This window comes from Phragmites australis, chromosome 14, assembly GCF_958298935.1.
Source record: "Phragmites australis chromosome 14, lpPhrAust1.1, whole genome shotgun sequence".
Lineage (NCBI taxonomy): Eukaryota > Viridiplantae > Streptophyta > Magnoliopsida > Poales > Poaceae > Phragmites > Phragmites australis.
The window spans coordinates 4468910-4490013 of NC_084934.1; the positions used below are offsets into that span (position 1 = coordinate 4468910).

The following is a 21104-nucleotide window of genomic DNA, read 5'->3' on the forward strand; positions in this document are numbered from 1 at the left end:
TAGACAGTGCTTAAACATACAAGCGGTTTATGGCATCCGGTTTAAGACCGCGGAATAGGCCGGTCAGACCGCGGGAAGCCTATATGGCAAGCCTACGTGGCTGTACGCTAGCGGTCTCACGTTGAAAACTTGATTATACCCCTCTTTTTCTATTCTTCTTTATCTCTATAATATTTAGGATTTTTTTAAAGACTCTAAATTACCTTCGAGTACTTTAAAACATATTTAACTCAATTTATCAATCAAACGCGTATAAATATAATACCATAATAATTATAAATATTTAATCACATGGACATGACATGTACCGGCAGCACTGCTGCCCATAACCTTCAACTGCAGATCTATTGCCCTGTTCTCCACCTTGCATCTGCTGACATCGCCAGTGGCGGATCTTCCAAGAGGCGTAGAGGCTCAAGCCCCCTACCGCGTCGGCGCACTCGGGAGCTCGTCCCTTCTGAAAATTTTGGTGTGTCATTGAAGAGCTGGGCAGTGCAGACGGTGGGTGTGGACTGGCGGCGTGGGTCAGCCAGCCTCCCTAAAATTTTATGATGGATCTGCCACTGGACATTGCCATCCTTTATTTCACATATCTGCGGTTGCAAAATTGTCGTCCGAGGATCTGACCTGATCAAAGACGAAATCAAGCTCGGCTTTGCCGGACCATTGCCTCTGAGATGCTCATCTTGGAGACTGCAGACGCGATGAAAGAACACCACGTCAGTTTTGTCAGCAACTACTGCTTCTCATCTTGTTGAGCACAAGCTGTTGTAGGGCATATATCATAGATGCAAACTGATTGTTCACACATGGATATGGTCGCCGCCTCATGGATTTAGCTTGCTGTCATGCGTTCTACGCCTCAACCAGACCGGGATCATATACCCAGCTACTACAGAACTACAGAAATCATGATCTCTTCTTGTGAACACAGGAGCCGAGCAGCAGAAAGCCGGCAAACAATTCAGTCAACTACATTGAATCGTGGCACTTCCAGACGGTCAAATTCAACGTTCATCACACGTGTCCTTACAAAGAAGAATGAGCAAACAAGTTCGTTCCCTGGTGTCGACGCCGAGATTTGGACATTCGCTGGTGCGCACCACCTAGGACATATTTTTACGCTCTGCTTTCTTTTCTATAAAAGAACTGTCTTTTCACTCGTCAGACAGTTCTCCTGCCTACTATGTTTCAAAGTTCGTTCCTCGGTAGTCTGGTACACGGAGGACATGACTTCATTTGCCACGAATCTGGCCGAGCTGAACCATCTCAATATTATATATCCATGCGACACTTTGACAACAACACAAGAAAATATTAGTTGTGGTAGTTATGCTACCATAACCAATTCTCGATCTACCAACATAACATCTCACAACCAACATTCCTCCATTGCATCACTTAAAACACGAGCACATTTGCAACGACGTATCGCAACACTGCAAAGCAACCACGCACGCACTCTCCAGTCTCCTCCCATCCCAACCTCGGCCGTGTGGTCGAGTTGTGTCGTCAGGCGTGAGAGGCAGCTGGAGCCTGGGGGAAGATCGATGGGGACGAACCTGATCATGCTGCTCGCGGCGGCGGCGGCCGTGACGGCGCTGGCCGCGCCGGCGTCCGGGCAGGCGCCCACGGCGGTGTCGTGCACGGCGTCGCTGGTCACGAGCTTCACCCCATGCCTCAGTTTCATCACCAACAGCACCAACGGGTCGCCGACGGCCGACTGCTGCCAGTCCCTCGCGGCGCTAGTGAATGCGAGCACCGGCTGCGCGTGCCTCATCCTCACCGGGAACGTGCCGCTCGGCGTGCCCATCAACCGGACGCTGGCCGTCACGCTGCCCCGCGCGTGCAACACCATGTCCGTCCCGCTCCAGTGCCGAGGTAATCGATCGGCTGAGCACTAGCGTTCATTGCAGTATCTGACAGTCGTGGTGACGAGATGCTAATCCTCATGCTTGGTCCGGCCGGCGATCTGTTTGCAGACACGTCGGCTCAGACCCCGGCTCCGGGTCCCGTCGCAGTTGCACCCTCCTTGCCCTCCTCGTTGCGTAAGAACCTTGACAGAACTTTGTGTAAGCTGTGACACTTTTATTTTGTGGAGATCTTACGTACTGATGAACGTCGTGGTTTTGTTCTAACTCGCAGCGCCAGCGACGCCGGGAACACCGGAGCCTGAGGCGCCTGCGCCGCCGGTCAGCCAGGGGCAGACGAGGCCGATGGTGCTGCCCAGCTCCGCCTGGAGAGCGGGTTCTCGCGTGTCCGCGACACCTGCGTTCGTGCTGCTGCTCGCGGTTGGAGGGGCGCTGGTGTGATCGGCCGATCACACTGGTCAGCTGAGCAAGCAATGAATTGTACTGGTGGCGTGTTTTGCGAGTGGTTTGCGGCGTTGAATTGGGCCGGACGTGAAAATTAGTACATTCTTTCAGGTTGGCTGAGCATGAGCTGAATAATGTGATGTTGCAGTTGTTTTTTTTAATAATAGAAAAAATGTTTCCGACCTCTGCACCCTAAGATGCACACAGTCTGGTTTATTATTATAGTCTTCCTGCAATACACATGCAAGCTATAGTGCGATGTTGCAGTTATAGTATATATGTTTCATTGCATTCAGTAGCCTGCTAAGTCTAATTGGTGGTTTTCAGACTTGCAGCAACTTCAACGAACAAACTAAATCTGCTGTGGCTGTTCAGTGTGAACAAGGCTGTAAAACTTTGCTCAGCAATTCGTACAATTCCATGCTCATAGTTTATCTTCCACAAATTACCAGCTCAAAGTCCAAACGACACAAGACTTCACATGGAGATGAAGACTTCTGCTCTCTCGTGTTTGCCAGGTCAGTATCGAAGCAGATAGAGCCAAGAAGCTGCTGAAAAGGTTTGGACCAAACAAAGGAAATAGTAACCTTGAAGAAGAACGAGTCTAACACGAGTGCGGATGAATTCCTCTTTTATGTACGAATTCAAAGGCTTGGATCATAGCTAAGTGAAAGTGACTCAATCGTCAAGTCACAACTTCGACTATATCGGCCATTGAAAGGTGTCAACCTACCTCCACAAGTTTGTAAGGGGGTGCACCCAACCACTTTGCCCCAAAACTTGGAGTAAGGCTAAATGTCCCTCCATACAGAGAAAATTGAGATTTTTACAATTCGTAGACCTCCAAAATTATAACTTGGGAGGTACATCTTGGTACCTTTCCAGAAACCATAAGAAACCGTAAGGAAAATTCAGCATCTTATCTTATATTTACTAATTGGAGACTCCTTTTGGTGTCTCCACGTTAATCCTAGAAAAATCATAGAAATTCTCATAAAAAAGTAAAACATCTAACCGTTGAATTGATTGATCGACGATCCGTAACCATAAAGAGTAAAAAGGAAAATCATAAAGTCCATGATACAGACTTCGTGTCCCACAGACTCCAAATTAGTTACGAACAAAGGAAGACGATCCGTAACCATAAAGAGTACAAAGGAAAATCATAAAGTCCATGATACAGACTTCGTGTCCCACAGACTCCAAATTAGTTACGAACCGTTGAATTGATTGATCGACGATCCGTAACCATAAAGAGTACAAAGGAAAATCATAAATTCCATGATACAGACTTCGTGTCCCACACAGACTCCAACTGATCAATCTCCGAATCAAATAATATATACAGCGATGAGACTTCTGAAATCTGACAGGTCAGACTTCAATATATACAGCGATGGGACTTCTTCACCAAAAGAAACCTTAATATATACAACAACTTCACCAAAAAAAATCTTAATATATACAACGATAAGACTTCACCAAAAATATGTCAGGTTATCTGACAGGTCAGTATACTTCACCAAAAGAATCTGGCAGCTAGCGTTGTCCAGTTTCAATCTGTCAGTTGTACCCAGGAAAGTATCGGGTCAAAAAACAAATAAAAAACACAGAATCACAGAAAACATAATAGTGCCTGTTCTGTGTAAAAGAAAGTACCATTTTCCCACAAGTACTAACAATTGACATCAGGGAAGGAAAGCAAATACCTTTCTTCCTAGGTCATTCCAGAATGGACACAGATTGAAGTGAAGTTGCACTCACAAAGCAACTTATTCAGTTCTGCAGCTCTGCTAAAACTATTGACAAATATCACAACTTGGTTAAAATCAAGAGCATCAGCATCAATCTTGCAGTATACGGAAGATTACCTATGCACTGTTGCACACTGAAATTTCGCCAAATATGCTTAGTGTTGCAAAAACCCCTATTTTCCCCTCCGCCTTATATGTTATTGCCCTGGAAAATGGAAAAGGAAATAACACAACTCACTATGTGCTACACAAGCAATACACCGAGAAAAAGCATGAATTCCATGACACAGACTTCGTGTCCCCACAGACTCCAACTTAGTTACGGATCAATCTCCGAATCAAATACAAATCAATCTCCGAATCGAATATAGAACATCTTAATATATACAGCGATGGGACTTCTTCACCAAAAGAAACCATTATATATACAACGACTTCACCAAAAGAACACCTTAATATTTACAACGATAAGACTTCTTCACCAAAAGAATCTGGTAGGTCAGGGACATCAAGCATTGTCCAGTTTCAATCTGTCAGGTGCTCTGACAGGGCAGGGACATCAAACAGGGCAGTGACATCAAGCAGATTCGTGTAATATTAATCTGTTAGGTGCTTTAGTATTCTACTTTTCTGACAAGTGTTTCCGTATTCTACATTTGTACACCCAAAGATCTGAGCAGTGCTTTCGTCTTATATCCATTGTGTGTTTTCTTGATGTTTTTTTTATACCTGAAGTTTCAGTTCACAAGTTGCAATGATGTACAAACCTTTAAGTGAAATTAGACCAGGAAAGGAGCTATGGAAAATCAAAGCAAGGGTAACAAGACTATGGGATGCTATCTTGCTCAGTAGTGGTGAACTTTTAAGTGTTGACATGATCCTTATTGATGAAGAGGTAAAAAGATTCTTCATTGTAATTAAAAGTTATTTGTAGTTTATTTTAGTTTTCAAGCTAATGATGATGACAATCTAGGGTACCATGGTGCACGGAGTTATCAATAAGGCAGTTATGGAAAAATTCAAATCTTTGATTCAAGAAAATAATGTTTACGTCATATCGAATGTTAAAGTGACACCAGCAACGAAAACATATCGACCAGTGGAAAACGACAAGGTAGTGAACTTCTTGACCACAACTACTATGCAGAAGATCAAAGATATAGATGAGATTCCAAGATATAGTTTCAAGTTCTTCAACACAGATATGCTTTCCAAAAGAATCAACAACGACACTTACCTGTCAGGTTGGTATCACTAACTTCTAATATCTTCCTTTTTTCTCTCATGTGATTGCCACCTAAGCATTCATGTTTATGTCTAAACAGATGTTATAGGAGTTGCATCATACATTGGTCCAGTTGAAGAAACCAAGACACAATTTGGAGTATCCAAAATCCGTGATATTGTGCTCCTAATCGAGTAAGTTTAAAAAAAATGTAATGAAAGTCAACTGCCAAATCATGTTTTTGTAGTCAGATTTTTAATACCTTTTGTTTCATGAAATACTTAATGTTTGACAGCCATTATATTTCCAACCACTATGCATCCATTGACGGTTCTCTACTTAAATGTTTTAAGTTACAAAAGCAAATGAAACAATCATTTTTATATGCAATATGAAGGCACATTGAAATAAACAATGTCTAATTCAAGCATGCTGCCAAATAAACTAATCTGGTACTAATGTTTATGACATATGCACAACACTTTACAACCTCTTATGCTACTAAACAATCTATCTGCTATAATAAACAAATTGTTTATACAAATCTCTTATAAAATAACAACAGTTAATAGGGAAAATAAATTGCACAATGGTACACAATAAAAAAAATTGCATGGCATGCAAAACTATCTGTAATCATGTAGAAATAACATATTAGTTACATACTTACTTTCCCTATCAAATTCTAAACACCTAGAAATACTTAATGTTCCATAATGATTTATATGCTCTATTTTTTATTTGCAGTGATCAAGAAATCAAAGTTAGATTGTGGAATTCCAAAGTTGACTTAGTCGATGCTAAGTCGAAATCTCATGTTATCGTAATAACATCTACAACCGTGAAGAAATTTGGCAGTAAGTTTTCATAATATCAGTCATTTAATTTTGGATAAGCATAATAGTACAAAGTAAATAATTGAGATATTTGCAGAATATTCTCTATCATCAACCAACGCAACACAAGTTTTTATAGATTTACCTATTCCTGAAGCTATGGATGTACAAAACAGGTAAAATAATTTCCTATATTGATATTTCAATTTTAATCTTTGTAATATGCACTCTAACATAAAATATATTATTTTTATACAATTAGTATATGTTCAATTGAAAATGTTACCAAAGAGATACATACAGAGGGCCATCTAAAAGGGACATTAGAGGAGCAAATGCAGTACAATAGAAGAACTTTGGAAGAATTAAATTTGATTCTGTTCGACTCATCAAATGAGGTGTGCAATCGATTGATCCTTATGAAGTACATTTTTAAACTTAATTATATACATATGAATTACATGTTTCTATGTGCAGGAAAAGATATTTACTGTTGAAGCAACAATTAATGCAGTTAATGCAAAATATGGTTGGTACTACATCTCATGTAGTGAAGATAACTGCAAGAAGCAACTTGACAAGAATTATGATCACTACTTCTGCAAGAAATGCAACAAAAAGGCTCATCCTAAAACACGGTAAATAATTTAGTGTTTACAATGTTATTCTGCTATTGCTAATACGAATACAATTTTTAAAACATAATGTTTGCACAATTGCAGATACAAAATTAAGATTGAAATAAGTGATTCAACAGCAAGTGCAACTAGCGTACTTTTCGACAAGGAAGCTCAGATGCTAATTAATGAATCTGCAGATTTCTTGATTTCCTCGATCAATCAAGATAATATGGAGCTCCCAAAATCAGTTGAAAAAATATGTGGACAAAAGCTAATTTTTCAGTTCAGATTGACAGAATACAATTTTAGAAGTTGTAGACCTGACTATACTGTTTCAAGGCTGTTTCTTCCAGATGTAAAAAGCAATCCAAGAATCAGAACTGAAAACGTCAAAGAGGTAACACTTCCTGAGTATTTTATAGCAAATTGAACAATGACTTTTTCTCAAACACTACCACATATTTCAATCTAACACGGATCTTTATTTTTTGTAGAATATCCTATATAAAAGTCCAATAGATAATACTACAGAACAAGAGTCACATGAAGACACTTTTGTAGTTGCTAATGTTAATAAAGATTATGAACAGAAACAGTATGCAAGAAGAGTATATAAGAGGAAACATGCTGCTCTTCTGAGTGACAAGGAATCAGCTACATTCATTCAGAAAGATATCAAGGTAACCTTTTAATCTACAATACATCCGTAAGCTAAACATAAGTAATGACCTCTAATTATCTTTTGTTGTTGGAAGACTACATTGAGAGAAGATCCAAAAGATGATCTCATAAAACAAGAGCCTCAAGATACGAAAATCATATATGTATCGGATGATGCTGACAATGAAGAATACAAAGAATCAGACGGCAGTAAAAGAATAAGAAGAATGCAGAGACATGTTATGAAACTCGAAGACAATGAAGATTCTGAAAGCCACTACAAAAATTCAAAGTTGCAAAGAAAAAGAAAGTGTGCTAAAAGAACAATTAAATACGAAAAGAGAGACAAAAAGGTGCTTCAACTGTTATCTATACAAAATATTTATTTTCCAAACATGTCAACGAATTTAGCTTAAATGTTTCTCATCGCAGGAAGGTATTAACAATAATTCCGCCAGCAAAAAGGCATCAAATTCAGTTGCATGCGTGAAAGAAGAACTGGAAGATAGCGATGTAAGCAGCATAGATCAAAGTGGATGCAAAGAAGAAAAATCTTCATCAAGCAAACTGCAGTGTGGCAATCAAACAAGACGAAGATACATGACAATAGAAGATGACTCCGAAGAAGACTGCATAAAAGGATCTGAAAAAAAAGGCTCAAGCATTGATAACAGTCACGCCACACGAAAATCTATTGTAGAAAAAGCCATGAGAACTGGAGAAAGATTGGCCAAGAAAATAGAAGATGACTCCGAAGAAGATTGCATAAAAGGATCTGAAAAAAAATGCTCCAGCATTGATAACAGTCACGCCAGACGAAAATCTTTTGTAGAAAAAGCCATAAGAACCGGAGAAAGATTAGCCAAGAAAATTGATCGGCTAGAAGATCAAATAAATAAACAAAGACCTAAGAGAGCAATCAAAGCCAACCCAAAGTATGCAGACATTTCTTAAATTATCAGTGTGGATACGTACTACAAATATATGTAACATTATCAGTGGACAATCAAGTCTCTTAATAGACATTAGCTCTTTCTCTGTCTCCATCATTTGGAGAATATTTTAATAATTTTGTTCTTGACTTTATTTTCTCAATAATAATTACACAAGTTTTAGACAATGTTCAGTAATAAAATTCCTTCACTACAATTTTTTTTCTTTTAATGTGCACGCCATAAAGTTTCAGATTAAAAATGCATTATCAAATGAAATATTTTAGTAACATGAGAGATAAAGTGACCTACTCTGACTTTTCCCCATCCATATAGCAATCCATTCTTCTGTTCAAAGGTTCCACAAAACAACTGAAATGAAGGGAGAACACAAACAAACCTTTTCTAAAGACTGGAGGACTTCTTTGACTATCTCTTGCTTCTGGTACAAATATGAAAAATCAGTCCGAGCATATCTTGGATTTCTTAGTTTTTCAGATGGTGCTGTACAATGAAAAAGATGGAGAGAAGGTAAAATTTAGCATTGTCTGTCAAAGTATTTGTTAGAAAAGGCCACTGTTGATTTGCATTTGCACTAAACGATTTCCAAGACCAACATAAAATGCATTATATCAACAACTGAATCTTATTATCCATTTTTGGATTAAAATTTTTATGCTACACTGAGAATTTAATTAACAAACTTTAGTTCAACTGAAAAGGATATATATTAACTTAAATGGTTCTCATTAGAGTTCAACCAGTAACTGAATAAAAGGACAAGCAATTATTATAGGGTTTTGAAATCATAATTTGGAAATCACAAGTTGCTAGACATCCAATATTCAAGCTCAAATGCTTAGCCTCGCACAACGCTGATAACTTTTCAACTATGAACTGAACCATTACACTTCAAAAATCATAACTGTCATCAACTTCACAACCAATATCATGTTTATCAATATATATAGTAAAAAAGCAAGAACATATTAACTGCACAAAGAGACCACAATCAAATAATATCGGTACATTCCATTCAATCACTTAATCATTGATTCGCAATATGTAACTACCATGCCCAGTCCTTACAGTTTCAATCTATGACACAGTGTAGATGAATCTAATATTAGAAGCAATTGCCAATAGATTCTAATCGTCAGTATATGATCTAGAGATCCCCAAAATTTGTCAACGCTATTTTATCACACACAATCAAAACAGAACATTACAAAGAGACAAATATCTTAACTTTCAACCTCAAAATCAAATCAACTTCTGGGGATAATGGAAAAAAATATAAGACAAACAAATCGCATCTGGAGGAGGAAGAGGCAACCAAACGCCGTCGCCGGTCCATCTTCCCCAAACGCGACCAAATCTGGAGGCGAGCCTACTTGCCCTTCCTTCCGCAAAGCACGTTGGCCTGGATCTCGCTGGAATATCAACCATCGGCAGCGACGGGAGAACTGGATCTAGAGGAAGAAGCCAGGAAAAGCAGATCGCATCCGGAGAAGGAAGAGGCGACCTGGCCGAGGAGGAAGAGAGAAATGAATACGAGCGTACGAGAGCTGAGGCAATAACGCTCACTGAACTGATTCGGGATAAAAAAAATAAGTTGAATAAAGTATGAGCGACCTGGCCGAGGAGGAGGAGCGAAATTAATACGAGAGTCTCGGTGAATGTGTATAAGCACACATGTCTCCAGACCCGTGCGTCTATATTATCAGAGAAGACGTCTGCAAATTGCACCATCTTATGGCATGCCACGCGCCCCATATGCTGCCATAGAGAATTTTTTTAGAGAAGTAGTACAACTGTGAAACTTAGCAGCCAGGTCGAACCAACCACCTGTTAGTGCACTACTGCATGAAATTTCCAAGGTTCCACACAAGTTTGGGGTATCCAGGCATGTGAGTCCAGCTCAAGCTATTTTTTATTTTTATTTTTGAGTGAAATGCAGGGGAGGTGCAATGACTTGCACGGTTTTGGCACTGCCAGGGAAACAAATCTCAACCCGTTTTGGTGGAAAATAGATTTTCTCTCAACAACGATCATGACTTTAAGTATATAGGAGTTAAAAAAAAATTGGATTAAGTATGTTTCTAATCAAAATTTACAATATAGATTATCACATAAGAATAATATAATTGAAAATGATACGGTGACAACATTATAAATAAGAAGTACTACAAATATTCAATCAACAAATAAATATATATAATATACCAAATATTGATTCAAATATATAAACAAGATCCAGATATTATAAATAAACTACATATATAATAATCAAGTAAATAAAATAAAAATAGCTAATGTATCTTAACATATAATTATTATTTAAAAAAATTCTACCATTCAATTTTGATCTAAATTTCTAGCCCGTGCAAGTGCACGGGTTGATAGGCTAGTAAGGGTCTAATAATAAGGCCAGTGCCGGTTTATTGCCATCATATTGAACGGCTGAGATACCTCCTTGAGAAAGGGCTGGGAGCACAAACCCTGTTCCTGTGCTTGGTTGAGACTCTCTGATTTTTATAGTTGGATTGAAAATTTAGTTAGTGTAGGACTATATTTAAGAAGTTTCATAGATCTGAGTAGTGTGCAGTCTTGGTAGAAGCTCTGTTTGAGAGGTCACAAGGTCTCCAATCTACCTAAAATTGAGTTGGTTATGGAACCATTTGCTCGAGGAAGCTAAATTTTGAAGAGGATGGAACACATTTCATAATTTTTGATATAGTGTTGTTGCTTTTTTTCAGTGTAATATAGTTGTTGCTTATTGATATTCCTGCTATATCGAGGTTGCTGATGCTATCTAGAGGATGTAAATAAGACTCATGTATCCATTATCGTTCTACTGTGGAAAGCTTGGGATGAACTGTTTGCCCCGGTGGTTTGTTCTCCTTTTCTTTGTCAGGACAAGTTTTTTTCATATAAATCAGTATGTCAGCATTGCTCCTTAGTCGTTACCCGTGCGAACTGCAAGCTCATAATCTTCCATAACGCGGAAACCATAACTTCTGAACTTCTGAACAAGCAAAAATTGTTGTCAATCCAAACTAAACCAACGCATATATGGGTCTAGAAAGTAGAAAAAAGAACAAGAACAAGAGACACTGTTGGATAATGATTCAAATACCTAAGAAGTACAAGTTTTATACAAACACTATAAATATTTTTGGTCGAATACGACTCTATAAGACGCCTATAAATATAGATCACTTCTAGTACATGTAATTCTGTACTATCATAATAGAGATTATGTCTTCTATGATTTTTTAACTCTGTATTAGAGAGTTTTTTCATGTAAATCAGTGTCTCCCATATCCAATTCACTAACAAGTGGTATCAAAGACTATTTCGAGCCGCTGCCTTCACGCCCGATTGAAATGTCGCTTAGAGGGGGGGGGGGTGAATAGGCGAAACCTGAAATTCTGAAAAATCTAAACGCAGCTGATAAAAAAGTGCAGACTCTCCACAGATATATCCAAGAACCTCCGCAAATATGCGGAGGTTCCACAAAAATCTACAGATACTCCAAACTTTCTAGAGAAAAACTAAATTGACTCCTATGTAAAGATGACGTGACTCAATTTCACAAATTACAAAGCATTAGGGAATGTATATCAATCTATATGACCAAGTACCTGCAGCTCAAACCTTACAAAGAGATCGGGTTGAAACCTTAAAATTCAAATATAGCAAGATGATATAACAAATCACAAGAAATTGACAAAAGAGATACAGGGATTTGTTTACCAGAGTTCGGTTACTCCACAAAGAAGTGCCTATATTTCCGTTGAGAAGCTCACAAAGAGCCAGGTCTCTTTCAATCTTTTCCTCACCCAAACGACCACAAAGATCGAGCTAAGATTTCTTACTCAATTCGTCAGGGTGATACATACGTCCTGGGGCTCACTACAAGATTGAGAGCTCAATGGGCGACACCTAGCCGTCTAGGTGGACGAACCACCAAGAGTAATAAACACGAAATTACCAGCTTGACGAAGAAAACGAGTGCCCAAATGATGGATTTGTATCTCACTAGCACTACTCCTTGCTCTCACCTAATCCTACTAAAGATTTCTCCAAGAATCACAAAGAGGAGAGAAGAGGGGAGTTTTGAATGAGCTAAAGCTTTTTGTCTCAGGTTTGGTCGAAAATGAATGCCTGCTTACAGTTGGATTGAAAAGATGTGGAGTATCCCCACTCTCAAAACTAGCCATTACACCTGGAAAGTACGGATACTCTGCAAAAATATGGACCTTCCGCAGGTTAACCTGAAACTGCCAAAGTGTGGATCTTTCGTAGATTAATCCGAAACTGCCAAAGTGCGGACTATCCGCACAAATATGTGGATACTCCACATTTCCTTGTTTTAAAAGGATTAGAGTTAACAGAGAGGAAAGTCTTGTGTTCTATGTCTCTCATAGGTTTAGTTGGATATTTTGAGTACTGTTTCTACGCAAACAAGTAAATTTCGTATCTCTTTTTATAGTGTGGCATTCTAAACTCAAATTCAAAAGATAAAAAAATTTAAAACTATAAGATCCATGTGTTACTTTCCTTTTTCACTTTTGGAGGGTTTACCATATGTCAAATTCTCGCTTGATAAAATTACATATGTCCATACTTCTTAAAACTCATTAATTCTTTAATTATTTTATTATTATCACTGAAATCCACTTAGTGGCTTAGAACCACTTTCACCAATTCGTCAGGATTAATCATTCTGGTCGTCTTTGCATCGTTGCCACTCCGGATTTTGCTCCGTAGCACCCGAGATTCTTCATCATCACGCATCCCCGGGGATTCTTTGCCGTCACGCACCCCCAGGGATTCTTCGCCGTCACGCCGCCCCCGGGATTCATGTTCACGCGCTGACGCTGGGGTTTTCGTGACGTCCGCGGTCCGCCCAACTTTACGCCTTGTTCACATGCCGCCGCTCGGGTTTTCACGCGTGCCGGCTTCCCCATGCTTCGCCGTCGTGTGCCCCCCGGGATTCTTAGCCGTCGTGTGCCCCCCGGGATTCTTAGCCGTCGTGTGCCCCCCGGGATTCTTCGTCGCCGTGCTGCCCTCGTAATTCGCATTCACACGCCCACCGCTCGGGTTTCCTCACGCGCCTCCTTGTTGCGCTCGCCCGTGGCTTTCTCCATGCCATCTGTTCACACCGCCCGTCTGGTTCTATTGCTACACACACAAAATCGATCAACCAGCGCATACTTTTTTTGGTTGGAATTTGCTAGCACACCCACATCATACCAAGAAGTTCTTTTCCTTCAGAATCTACTATATTTTTTACTTGTATTTATTCTGCACCATTCATTTACAAAATTTGACAATGAGAAGTTCAATGGCAAGATCAATTTTTCCATATAGTAGATTTAAATAAAAGTTATTCTCACACAAGTAGACGTACAAAAGTATGAAAGTTATTCTCACACAAGTAGACGTACGGAAGTCGTTGCTTACTAAACGGGCGGACATGTCAAATGACAAATGTGAGGAATTTGATGAAGAAACACTCACCCTTCAGGATATTTGGAGGTAATTTCTTCATAGATACCTTTGTTTGGATTTTGAGTTAAAGTGAAATTTGTTAGATAATGACTCAAACACCTTAGGAGTATAAGTTCTAGACGAATAATACAAATATTCCTAGTCGGACACGACTTCAAAGCGCCTATAAATATAGACCACCCCTTGCACTTGTAATCTTGTATTATTTGTCTAGGACTTAGGCCGTGTTTGTTTGAGCTTCTGCTTTTGAGCTTTTCTGAAAAGCTGTGCTTTTGGTTTTTCTGAAAAACTACTTTTGGAAATAGGTTGTTGGCTTCTACAATAAATTTTTGACTTCTCAGCACATAGCTTCTCAGAGAAGCACATCTCAGCGAGCTTCTCAGCTTTAGTTCATTTTCCTCAGAAACAGGCTTCTGGCTTCTCCAGAAGCCACTTCTCCAAAACCTCGTTTGTTCTGGCTTCTGACTTCTGGCTTCTGCCAGTAGCAAAAGCAGTTTCAGAAGCAGCAAACAAACATAGCCTTATACTCCTGAGGTGTTTGAGTCATTATCTTGAGTTGTTTTTGGAGAAAATTTCTTTATGGACATCTTTTTGAGATTTTGAATCAAGAGGAGGTTTATTAGATTAAGACTCAAACACGTCAGAGTACAAATCCTAGCCTCCATAAGACGTTTATAAATATAGATCATCTCTTGTATTTATAATCTTAGACCGTTGTAATAAAATTTTATTTTCCGTGGTTTTTTCCCACCATATTGGGGGGGGGGGGGGTTTCATGTAAATCTATGCCTCATGTGTCCATGGATGGTTACATTTGCATATATGCACAAGAACAATCGAAAACTACTGCTCAAAGGTATCATAAACTAACCGACCACTTTTAACCAGTGCTTAGCAACTTTTGACTGACGAGGAAGAAAAGGGACATCCGACCAGCAAGCAGGAAACAAGCAACACATGACACCACCACGACAAAACATGTTTGGTTCCTCTTGTCAGTTAGCAACCCTGCGTCTATTTCGTGTGCAGCTTCCACAATCACCGGTGCCTGGCGATTAAACAAAAACCAATCATTAGCTTTGCAAATGCAATGCTAATGAAAATAGTTTGTTTAGCGGCAGTCTCTTAAAGCAGTGTAAAGATACTACTACTTTTTGGAGAGAAAAAGGAAAAGAAAGAAACAGGACGACTCATTCTAGAAAAAGAAACCTGTAACATCAACTATGACCTGTTCACGGAAGTGATTTGTAGAAGCAGCTCTGCCCATGCGATTTCTACAAAAGGATGCAAATTTTGGTTGCCAATCACACCAACTATTACCGTTCGTTAACCGTCCAAAAATATTCTTGCGGCGACGCGCATGCACACATACCGTCGTTCGTCTCTTCCAACACGGCAGTGCAGAGATCAACGGCACCTGGTCTGATTATTAATCTGAAAGACTGACGAAAAATCAAACGCCAGAACACAAGAGTACAAGGCTGAATGGTATTCTGAATTCTGAAATCCTGAAGTGCTTGCTATAGCTGCTGCATAACCATTCCTGCAAGAAAACCATTTTCGTTTGCAGGAGTAGGAAAGTTCAGCTCGGCTCAGCCACTTAACGACTCTGTCCTCCTCTTTCTTGGCCATCTCTGCAGCCCTCAAAACCACCTATAAAACCACTCACAAATCAGCAGATCAGACACAGATCACAGGAACCTAGCAATCAATTGTCAGCAAGTCAAGAAGGAAGCAAGCAGCTAAGAAAAGAAATGGCGGCAAGAGCAGTGGCCATCCTCGCGGCGGCGATGATGCTGGTCGTGACGCTCCTGGCCGGCGGTGCGTCGGCGCAGTCGCCGTCGCCGTCGAGCCAGTGCACGTCGGTGCTGGTGAGCCTGTCGCCGTGCCTGAACTACATCTCGGGCAACGAGTCGACGGCGCCGGCGTCGTGCTGTTCGCAGCTGGGGAAGGTGGTGCAGTCGGACCCGCAGTGCCTCTGCGTCGCGCTCAACGCCGACCCGGCGTCCCTGGGGCTCAACGTCAACCGGACCCGCGTGCTGGGACTCCCCGACGCGTGCAAGGTGAAGACGCCTGACATCAGCAACTGCAAAGGTGAGCGATCGAATCCTCGAGAACAGTTGAGGAATTCATGTTTCATTCCACGACGGTTTCGGAGAATGTTCTTGGAGCTTGATCAGTGATTGATGCCTTAATGGTGTCCCCGCCGCTGCAGGTGCTGCCGCCGCTCCGACATCGCCGTCTTCGGGGACGCCGGCCGGACTGACGCCAGCCTCGGGCGCCACAGGTGCGTAGAGACCAACACGCTGCCTGGCTTCAGCTGCTTGAATCACAACCTCTGACAGAGACGTGTCTTGTCTCTTGTTCTGCGTGCAGGGTCCAACACGACGCCGACGACACCCGGGAACGGTGCCGCCGCGTCGCCGCGGGGGTCGGCCGGCCTGGTCGCCGGCTTCATCGTCGCCGCCGTTCTCGCCGTCGCCGCCATGTGATCCGACGCGATCTGTATTGAGTCAGAGGTTTCAGCTGGGTTTTGGCACGTTTGTAGGAATTGAGACTTGAGATACCCTCATCTGTGATTTGAGATTTGTACCCGTGAGATAGTTTGATTATCTATATTTGATTCATCTCTGCATTCGTTCTGAATAAAGATGCCTCAATAGTTTTTTCTCTTTGTTTCTGCAATGGATTTTTTTACGGCACTCCAAAGTAGTGTGGTAGTCCATTATGAGTTGATTTAAGGGTTGGCATTTCTATTACTTATTGGGAGGTAAATAGCAACTAAAGAAAGTAATAAGTTTTGGCACATGCTATTTAAAGCACTGTGGTTGGCATAGCAACTAAAGAAAGTAATAGATTTGTATTCTCAGTGATCATTTAAATTCTAAATAAAATATCAAATTCTGGTAGTAACATTCGAAATTGGCATGAAATATTTATTGTAGTAATAAAATTCCGGTACTGCATACAATAGATGTTTGAGATTTTGGAGCAAAAAATTTTGCTCCAAAAATTCCGGTAGTAAGAAAATCAGGAATATCTTTTGTGTGAAAAAATTGAACTAATTTAGATATTTGAGTCGTAGTGCATACAATAGATGTTTGAGAAATTTTTTTCCTCCAATTACTAGGTGTGCTTTGATAGGTTTAATTCTATTTTTGCGTTTTGAAAATTTTCATTTCAGATATGTAGGCCCAAAATACTGGGTTGTAAGTTGCCCTCTTTTTGGTAGGTGCACCCCATGATTTCTGCATGCATATATGGTTGGTTAATACTAGGAAGCAGTCGATATATTTCTGCATGCATATATTCTTTGATTTTCCATTTCCTTTAAAGAGGAACCTGCAGCAGCTCAGAGTAAAACGCAATCTTGCGACTGCTCTAGATTCGACTACGTGTTGTATCATCCATCCTAGATGCAGCAGTTCCACCAAACGCAACAAATCCGCCCGGGGAAAATGAGAACTTGCATCTGAAAATCTGAATAGCTAGTAAAAGGAGAAGAACATAGTCTATCGTGCAGAAAGTTTCATGACATTGTCAACATGGTTACAGTTGAAGAGAGCGTTTCCCTTTTCTTTTCTTTTTTGTAAGAAGAGAGGAAAACAAAATGGAACAGGTTAGCTAATTAAAATAGTAAATAATAAATATAGATATATAGTAACTGCCCCCACAACACAAGGTAGAAAGGGAAAAAGAAAGACATCATCATTTCTCAGCCTAATGGGATAGCACAGCACGTTCAGTAGGTAGAAACACGCGTGTCGTAGAGTTCCAATATATAGCACTTCCAGCACACTTTCTCGGAGGGCTTTCGGTGAAAGTTTCAGAAAAGTTTCAAACCAAGTTTTCGGAAAACAAGCTGCGTGTTTCAGAGGGTGAGAAAGAGAGTTGAACTTGAACCAACGCGTTTTCACTTTCCTAGGAAAAATTTAAAAAATAAATAAATAAAGGCGGTTGCCTGCCATCTTGCCGTCCCATCCACAACCCATCTCCCCAGCCTGACCGGTTTGCCTCCCGAAGTTTCTTCTCAGCCGAGTCTATGGAATCCTCTCTGATCTGAACTCCAGAAGTCCTTCTTTCCTAACTTTGGTCAGAGATGAACGCTGCCTGAAATCTGGATGGATCTTAGGCTTATGAAGAATAGGAAGCGTGATAAAAAAAGGAATAAGTTTATTTTACTCTATCTAACTATCACGTTTGTCCGGATAATTTTTGAACTTTTAAATAGTCCATTTTATCCCGGGAGTGGTTTTCTCGATGGTTTTGATGATGTGGTGGCGGTTTCACCACGTGGCAGTCCTAGTCAGCGTGTCCTGTCAGCGTGCTGACATAAACGTTGCGCAATAATTCGATTTTTTTTTAGAAAATAATTCATGAAAATAGATTATTCCGAAAAATAGGTTTTATGTTTAAAAAAATAATAAAATAATTTAGATAAATGTTTTAATATGTTTTTAGCTCCACTTTTATTTCTGTAAATATTATTTAATGTTTTTCTAGTGTAAAAATTATTCCAAAAATGTTAGAATAAATGTTTTAATTTGGAAAATAGTTTTAGAAAATATAGATTAATTCTGATAAAGTTTAAAAATATTTTTTTTGATAAAATAAATACTTTTAATATGTTTTTTCATATAAAATTAGTTTTAATTTAAAAAAATAGGTTTAAATCTAGAAAAAATAGTTTTTTTTTATCACGTTCATCCAGGAGGAAGGCAGGCGCCGACGGCAACAACTCCGGCGGGCCGGTCGCTGCTCCGCCCGGGAAGACGAAACGGATCGGACGAGGTTCGTGGGCTTGGGCACGGAGGCCGGTTGCTGGCATTGTTGGGTCCAAGAGCCCAGATTAACTGGGCCAAAAATCGAAGCGCTCTGTTTGACGCGGACTGGACCGAGTCTCAATGCACGACTCTGCCGGCGACGAAGCAGGACGCCGGTGCCATGCGACCGTCCGTGCGTGCATCAGTGCGTGCATGCATGGACGCCCTTGGTTCCGTGCCTCTCGCCGGCGTCGACTCGCAGTTGTGGACGTGCGTGCGGCGGGGCAGAAACACCTGCCAGCCTGCTCGCGCTAGGTTAACGACGACAGGTGTCGTGCATGCAAGTACGGGGCGCGTCCCTGCATGCAATGCAACACGTACAGTACGGTACAGTGGTAGTGGCTGCCTGCATGCAGTCTGCGTACTCGACAAGTAGCATTGTGCTGTGCCTGCGCATGGGCAGTGACCGGCCGGTATGGGCGCCTGCATGAAGGCACATCGGTGAGACGGTGACCGGTGCACACTGCAAGCAGCTACGCGCGGCAGCTCTGGCGGTGCGCAACACTGTGCTGTGCACGGGTCTTCAGTTACCACTTGGAGCGAATGAGATCTGTTTCTTTTCGCGAGGGTTGGAGCAAACGAACTGCGCGCGGATGCTGTGTATTTATATCATATCCGCGTATAGTATATGTCAGCACACGCGAGTGGAGCATCAGTTCCAAGCCATGCATGCATGCATTCGTGCATCAGCCCCTTGCAGCGGCGATCGATGCAACGTACGTACGTATCTGGTCAATGAATGTACACGTACGTACTTACGAACGTTTCTGAGGTAGCGTCTCTGAGCGTAGCTGCATGCGATGCATACATGCGTATACAGTGGGAAGGAACTACTACACTGAGCCGCAACGGCCGGTGTCTGACAGACTGACACGGCGTCCGACACACGGCAATACGGCATGCAGTGCAGAGAAACGCATGCGTGCATGCATGCAGGTTCCCAAAGCTGGTCGTCGTCGCGCACATCAACTCTTCAGTACGTACTCTAATAGAGAGCTAGATAGCCAGTAGCATTAACATATGGAGTAGCATCTGCTAGTTAATTGGTTTCAGTCTTTTCATGACGCACCAGACACCACGACGACGTACGGTCTTTACAGACTCACAGTTGCACGCCCTGTGAGTCTGTGGATTCATTACGCACTGCGCCGGTGCACCCTGCACGCTGCACAGGCCTCAGGTCTTCTTGACACCTTGTCGTGGACTGCTTTTGCTTGTCACCTCGCGAGTTAAGCCAGTCGTTGGTTGCTTGCATGCGTTGCACCTTCCTTGCCTGCACTCAGCTGGCGCACAGTTCAGGCACCTAGCTAGTCAGTGGTCGGCTCAGTCGTTCTAGATCCATTAAGTTGCTGCACACTTAGATGTTCATTGTTCAAATATTGAAATATAAATACATAGATCACTGTGCAGAAGGTGCATGCCTGTACGTACACGTACGTAGGTGCTTCACAACGTGGGTGTCGACCACGGTCTTTTCCAGGATCTTAAAGTACAGTACAGTTGATGATAACCTTAACGAAGTACAGTGCTTGCGTACAACGATCTTTTCCGTGACCTGTCTCTCTAGCATCCAAATCGTCCGCCTCCCACTCCATCGGCGCAGATCTGGAAGGCCATGGCGTCCGTGCCCAACGTTCCCACCGCCGGCGTGCCGTCCCCGGCAATCCCCGGGCTCGCCTTTACAAGGCAGCACCGTGACCGGAGGGGAAACCCAATGCGGCCCTGCCCCTCCTGCACCACGCCGCCGAGGGAGCTGACGGCGTCTCGTTCATGCTCCACGTCGTCTTCCGCTGCTCCTGGTGCCTGAATCCAATGGAGATGGCTGCGCGCGGGGAACTCTGTTTCTCACATCCCTGACCTCGCGTGGCTGTCCAGATCCGGCGGTTCTCTCTGTTCGATTTAATCTTGTTATTTACAAAGTATATTAGCACGTAGAGCTAGTATATTAGTTTGCATGAGTGTATGCATGACAAGCTTGTGCTTGTTTTGGTCGGAGCCTTCTCATGTTATATACGCGAGGGTATACGAGTAGGAGTTCTAGTCGTTTGTGTCAGCCTATTTAAGGCTAAGATCTGTGTAACCAGGGCATGTGCTGTGGAAAGAAAAAGAGAAAACAGTGCTGGTTGTGTCGCACTACAAAAGTTCTCTAGTTTTTTTCTCCCACGAGCAAGCGCGTGTTTCTTTACTGGCTGATCCAGTTGTTAGCATGACGCACTCAGTTAGAACTGATCAAAAGTAGCTGTATATCAGTATCAATTGTATAAGAACTGTTATTAAAGATGTATTAGTATTGGTTCTTAACTTCTCGTGCCCACACAGTGAGAGAGCCGTTAAAAATTAAAATCGATATTGATACATCAGTATCGGTCTGTAACGCGAACCGACACTGATACTGACTATCAGTGCCGATTCTAGTAAT

The 21104-nt window shown here is 41.5% G+C and overlaps 3 protein-coding genes and 1 long non-coding RNA gene across 6 annotated transcripts; 3 read left to right on the top strand and 1 right to left on the bottom strand.

Moving 5' to 3' along the window:
• The first annotated feature begins 1180 nt into the window (after window positions 1-1180).
• On the top strand, window positions 1181-2451 carry LOC133891272 (non-specific lipid transfer protein GPI-anchored 20-like). The gene is made up of 3 exons (XM_062331982.1): window positions 1181-1881; window positions 1983-2048; window positions 2146-2451. Exons 1-3 carry the CDS (start codon window positions 1230-1232, stop codon window positions 2310-2312), a joined length of 885 nt encoding a protein of 294 aa, XP_062187966.1. The 5' UTR covers window positions 1181-1229; the 3' UTR covers window positions 2313-2451.
• An 881-nt stretch (window positions 2452-3332) lies between these two features.
• Window positions 3333-10118, bottom strand: LOC133891774 (uncharacterized). 3 transcript variants are annotated; one of them, XR_009904265.1, is made up of 6 exons: window positions 9978-10118; window positions 9679-9867; window positions 8743-8846; window positions 4187-4274; window positions 4025-4114; window positions 3333-3875 (listed from the first exon to the last, which is right to left on the bottom strand). It is a non-coding gene; the product is annotated as an uncharacterized LOC133891774 (long non-coding RNA). The 3 variants fall into 3 exon arrangements; XR_009904264.1 differs by having other exon boundaries at window positions 8743-9867; XR_009904266.1 differs by lacking the exons at window positions 8743-8846; window positions 9679-9867; window positions 9978-10118 and adding an exon at window positions 8655-8705.
• LOC133891773 (replication factor A protein 1-like) lies at window positions 3874-8365 on the top strand. Its single transcript, XM_062332521.1, has 9 exons — window positions 3874-4964; window positions 5043-5313; window positions 5395-5488; window positions 6042-6151; window positions 6228-6306; window positions 6393-6528; window positions 6608-6768; window positions 6853-7147; window positions 8243-8365. The coding sequence occupies exons 1-9, from the start codon at window positions 4824-4826 to the stop codon at window positions 8252-8254; spliced, it is 1299 nt and encodes a 432-aa protein (XP_062188505.1). The 5' UTR covers window positions 3874-4823; the 3' UTR covers window positions 8255-8365.
• Window positions 10119-15296: 5178 nt separating the features above from the next.
• On the top strand, window positions 15297-16532 carry LOC133891796 (non-specific lipid transfer protein GPI-anchored 5-like). The gene is made up of 3 exons (XM_062332550.1): window positions 15297-15956; window positions 16078-16149; window positions 16239-16532. The coding sequence occupies exons 1-3, from the start codon at window positions 15617-15619 to the stop codon at window positions 16352-16354; spliced, it is 528 nt and encodes a 175-aa protein (XP_062188534.1). The 5' UTR covers window positions 15297-15616; the 3' UTR covers window positions 16355-16532.
• The last annotated feature ends 4572 nt before the right edge of the window (window positions 16533-21104 follow it).

Excerpts from the sequence above, each read along its gene's own strand:
- LOC133891796 (XM_062332550.1), top strand. The coding sequence starts at position 15,617 with ATGGCGGCAAGAGCAGTGGCCATCCTCGCGGCGGCGATGATGCTGGTC. Across the intron at positions 15,957-16,077 it reads TGACATCAGCAACTGCAAAG|GTGCTGCCGCCGCTCCGACA; the intron begins GTGAGCGATCGA and ends CCGCCGCTGCAG. Across the intron at positions 16,150-16,238 it reads GCCAGCCTCGGGCGCCACAG|GGTCCAACACGACGCCGACG; the intron begins GTGCGTAGAGAC and ends TTCTGCGTGCAG.
- LOC133891272 (XM_062331982.1), top strand. The coding sequence starts at position 1,230 with ATGACTTCATTTGCCACGAATCTGGCCGAGCTGAACCATCTCAATATT. Across the intron at positions 1,882-1,982 it reads CGTCCCGCTCCAGTGCCGAG|ACACGTCGGCTCAGACCCCG; the intron begins GTAATCGATCGG and ends ATCTGTTTGCAG. Across the intron at positions 2,049-2,145 it reads CTCCTTGCCCTCCTCGTTGC|CGCCAGCGACGCCGGGAACA; the intron begins GTAAGAACCTTG and ends TCTAACTCGCAG.
- LOC133891773 (XM_062332521.1), top strand. The coding sequence starts at position 4,824 with ATGATGTACAAACCTTTAAGTGAAATTAGACCAGGAAAGGAGCTATGG. Across the intron at positions 4,965-5,042 it reads TGATCCTTATTGATGAAGAG|GGTACCATGGTGCACGGAGT; the intron begins GTAAAAAGATTC and ends ATGACAATCTAG. Across the intron at positions 6,152-6,227 it reads AACCGTGAAGAAATTTGGCA|AATATTCTCTATCATCAACC; the intron begins GTAAGTTTTCAT and ends AGATATTTGCAG.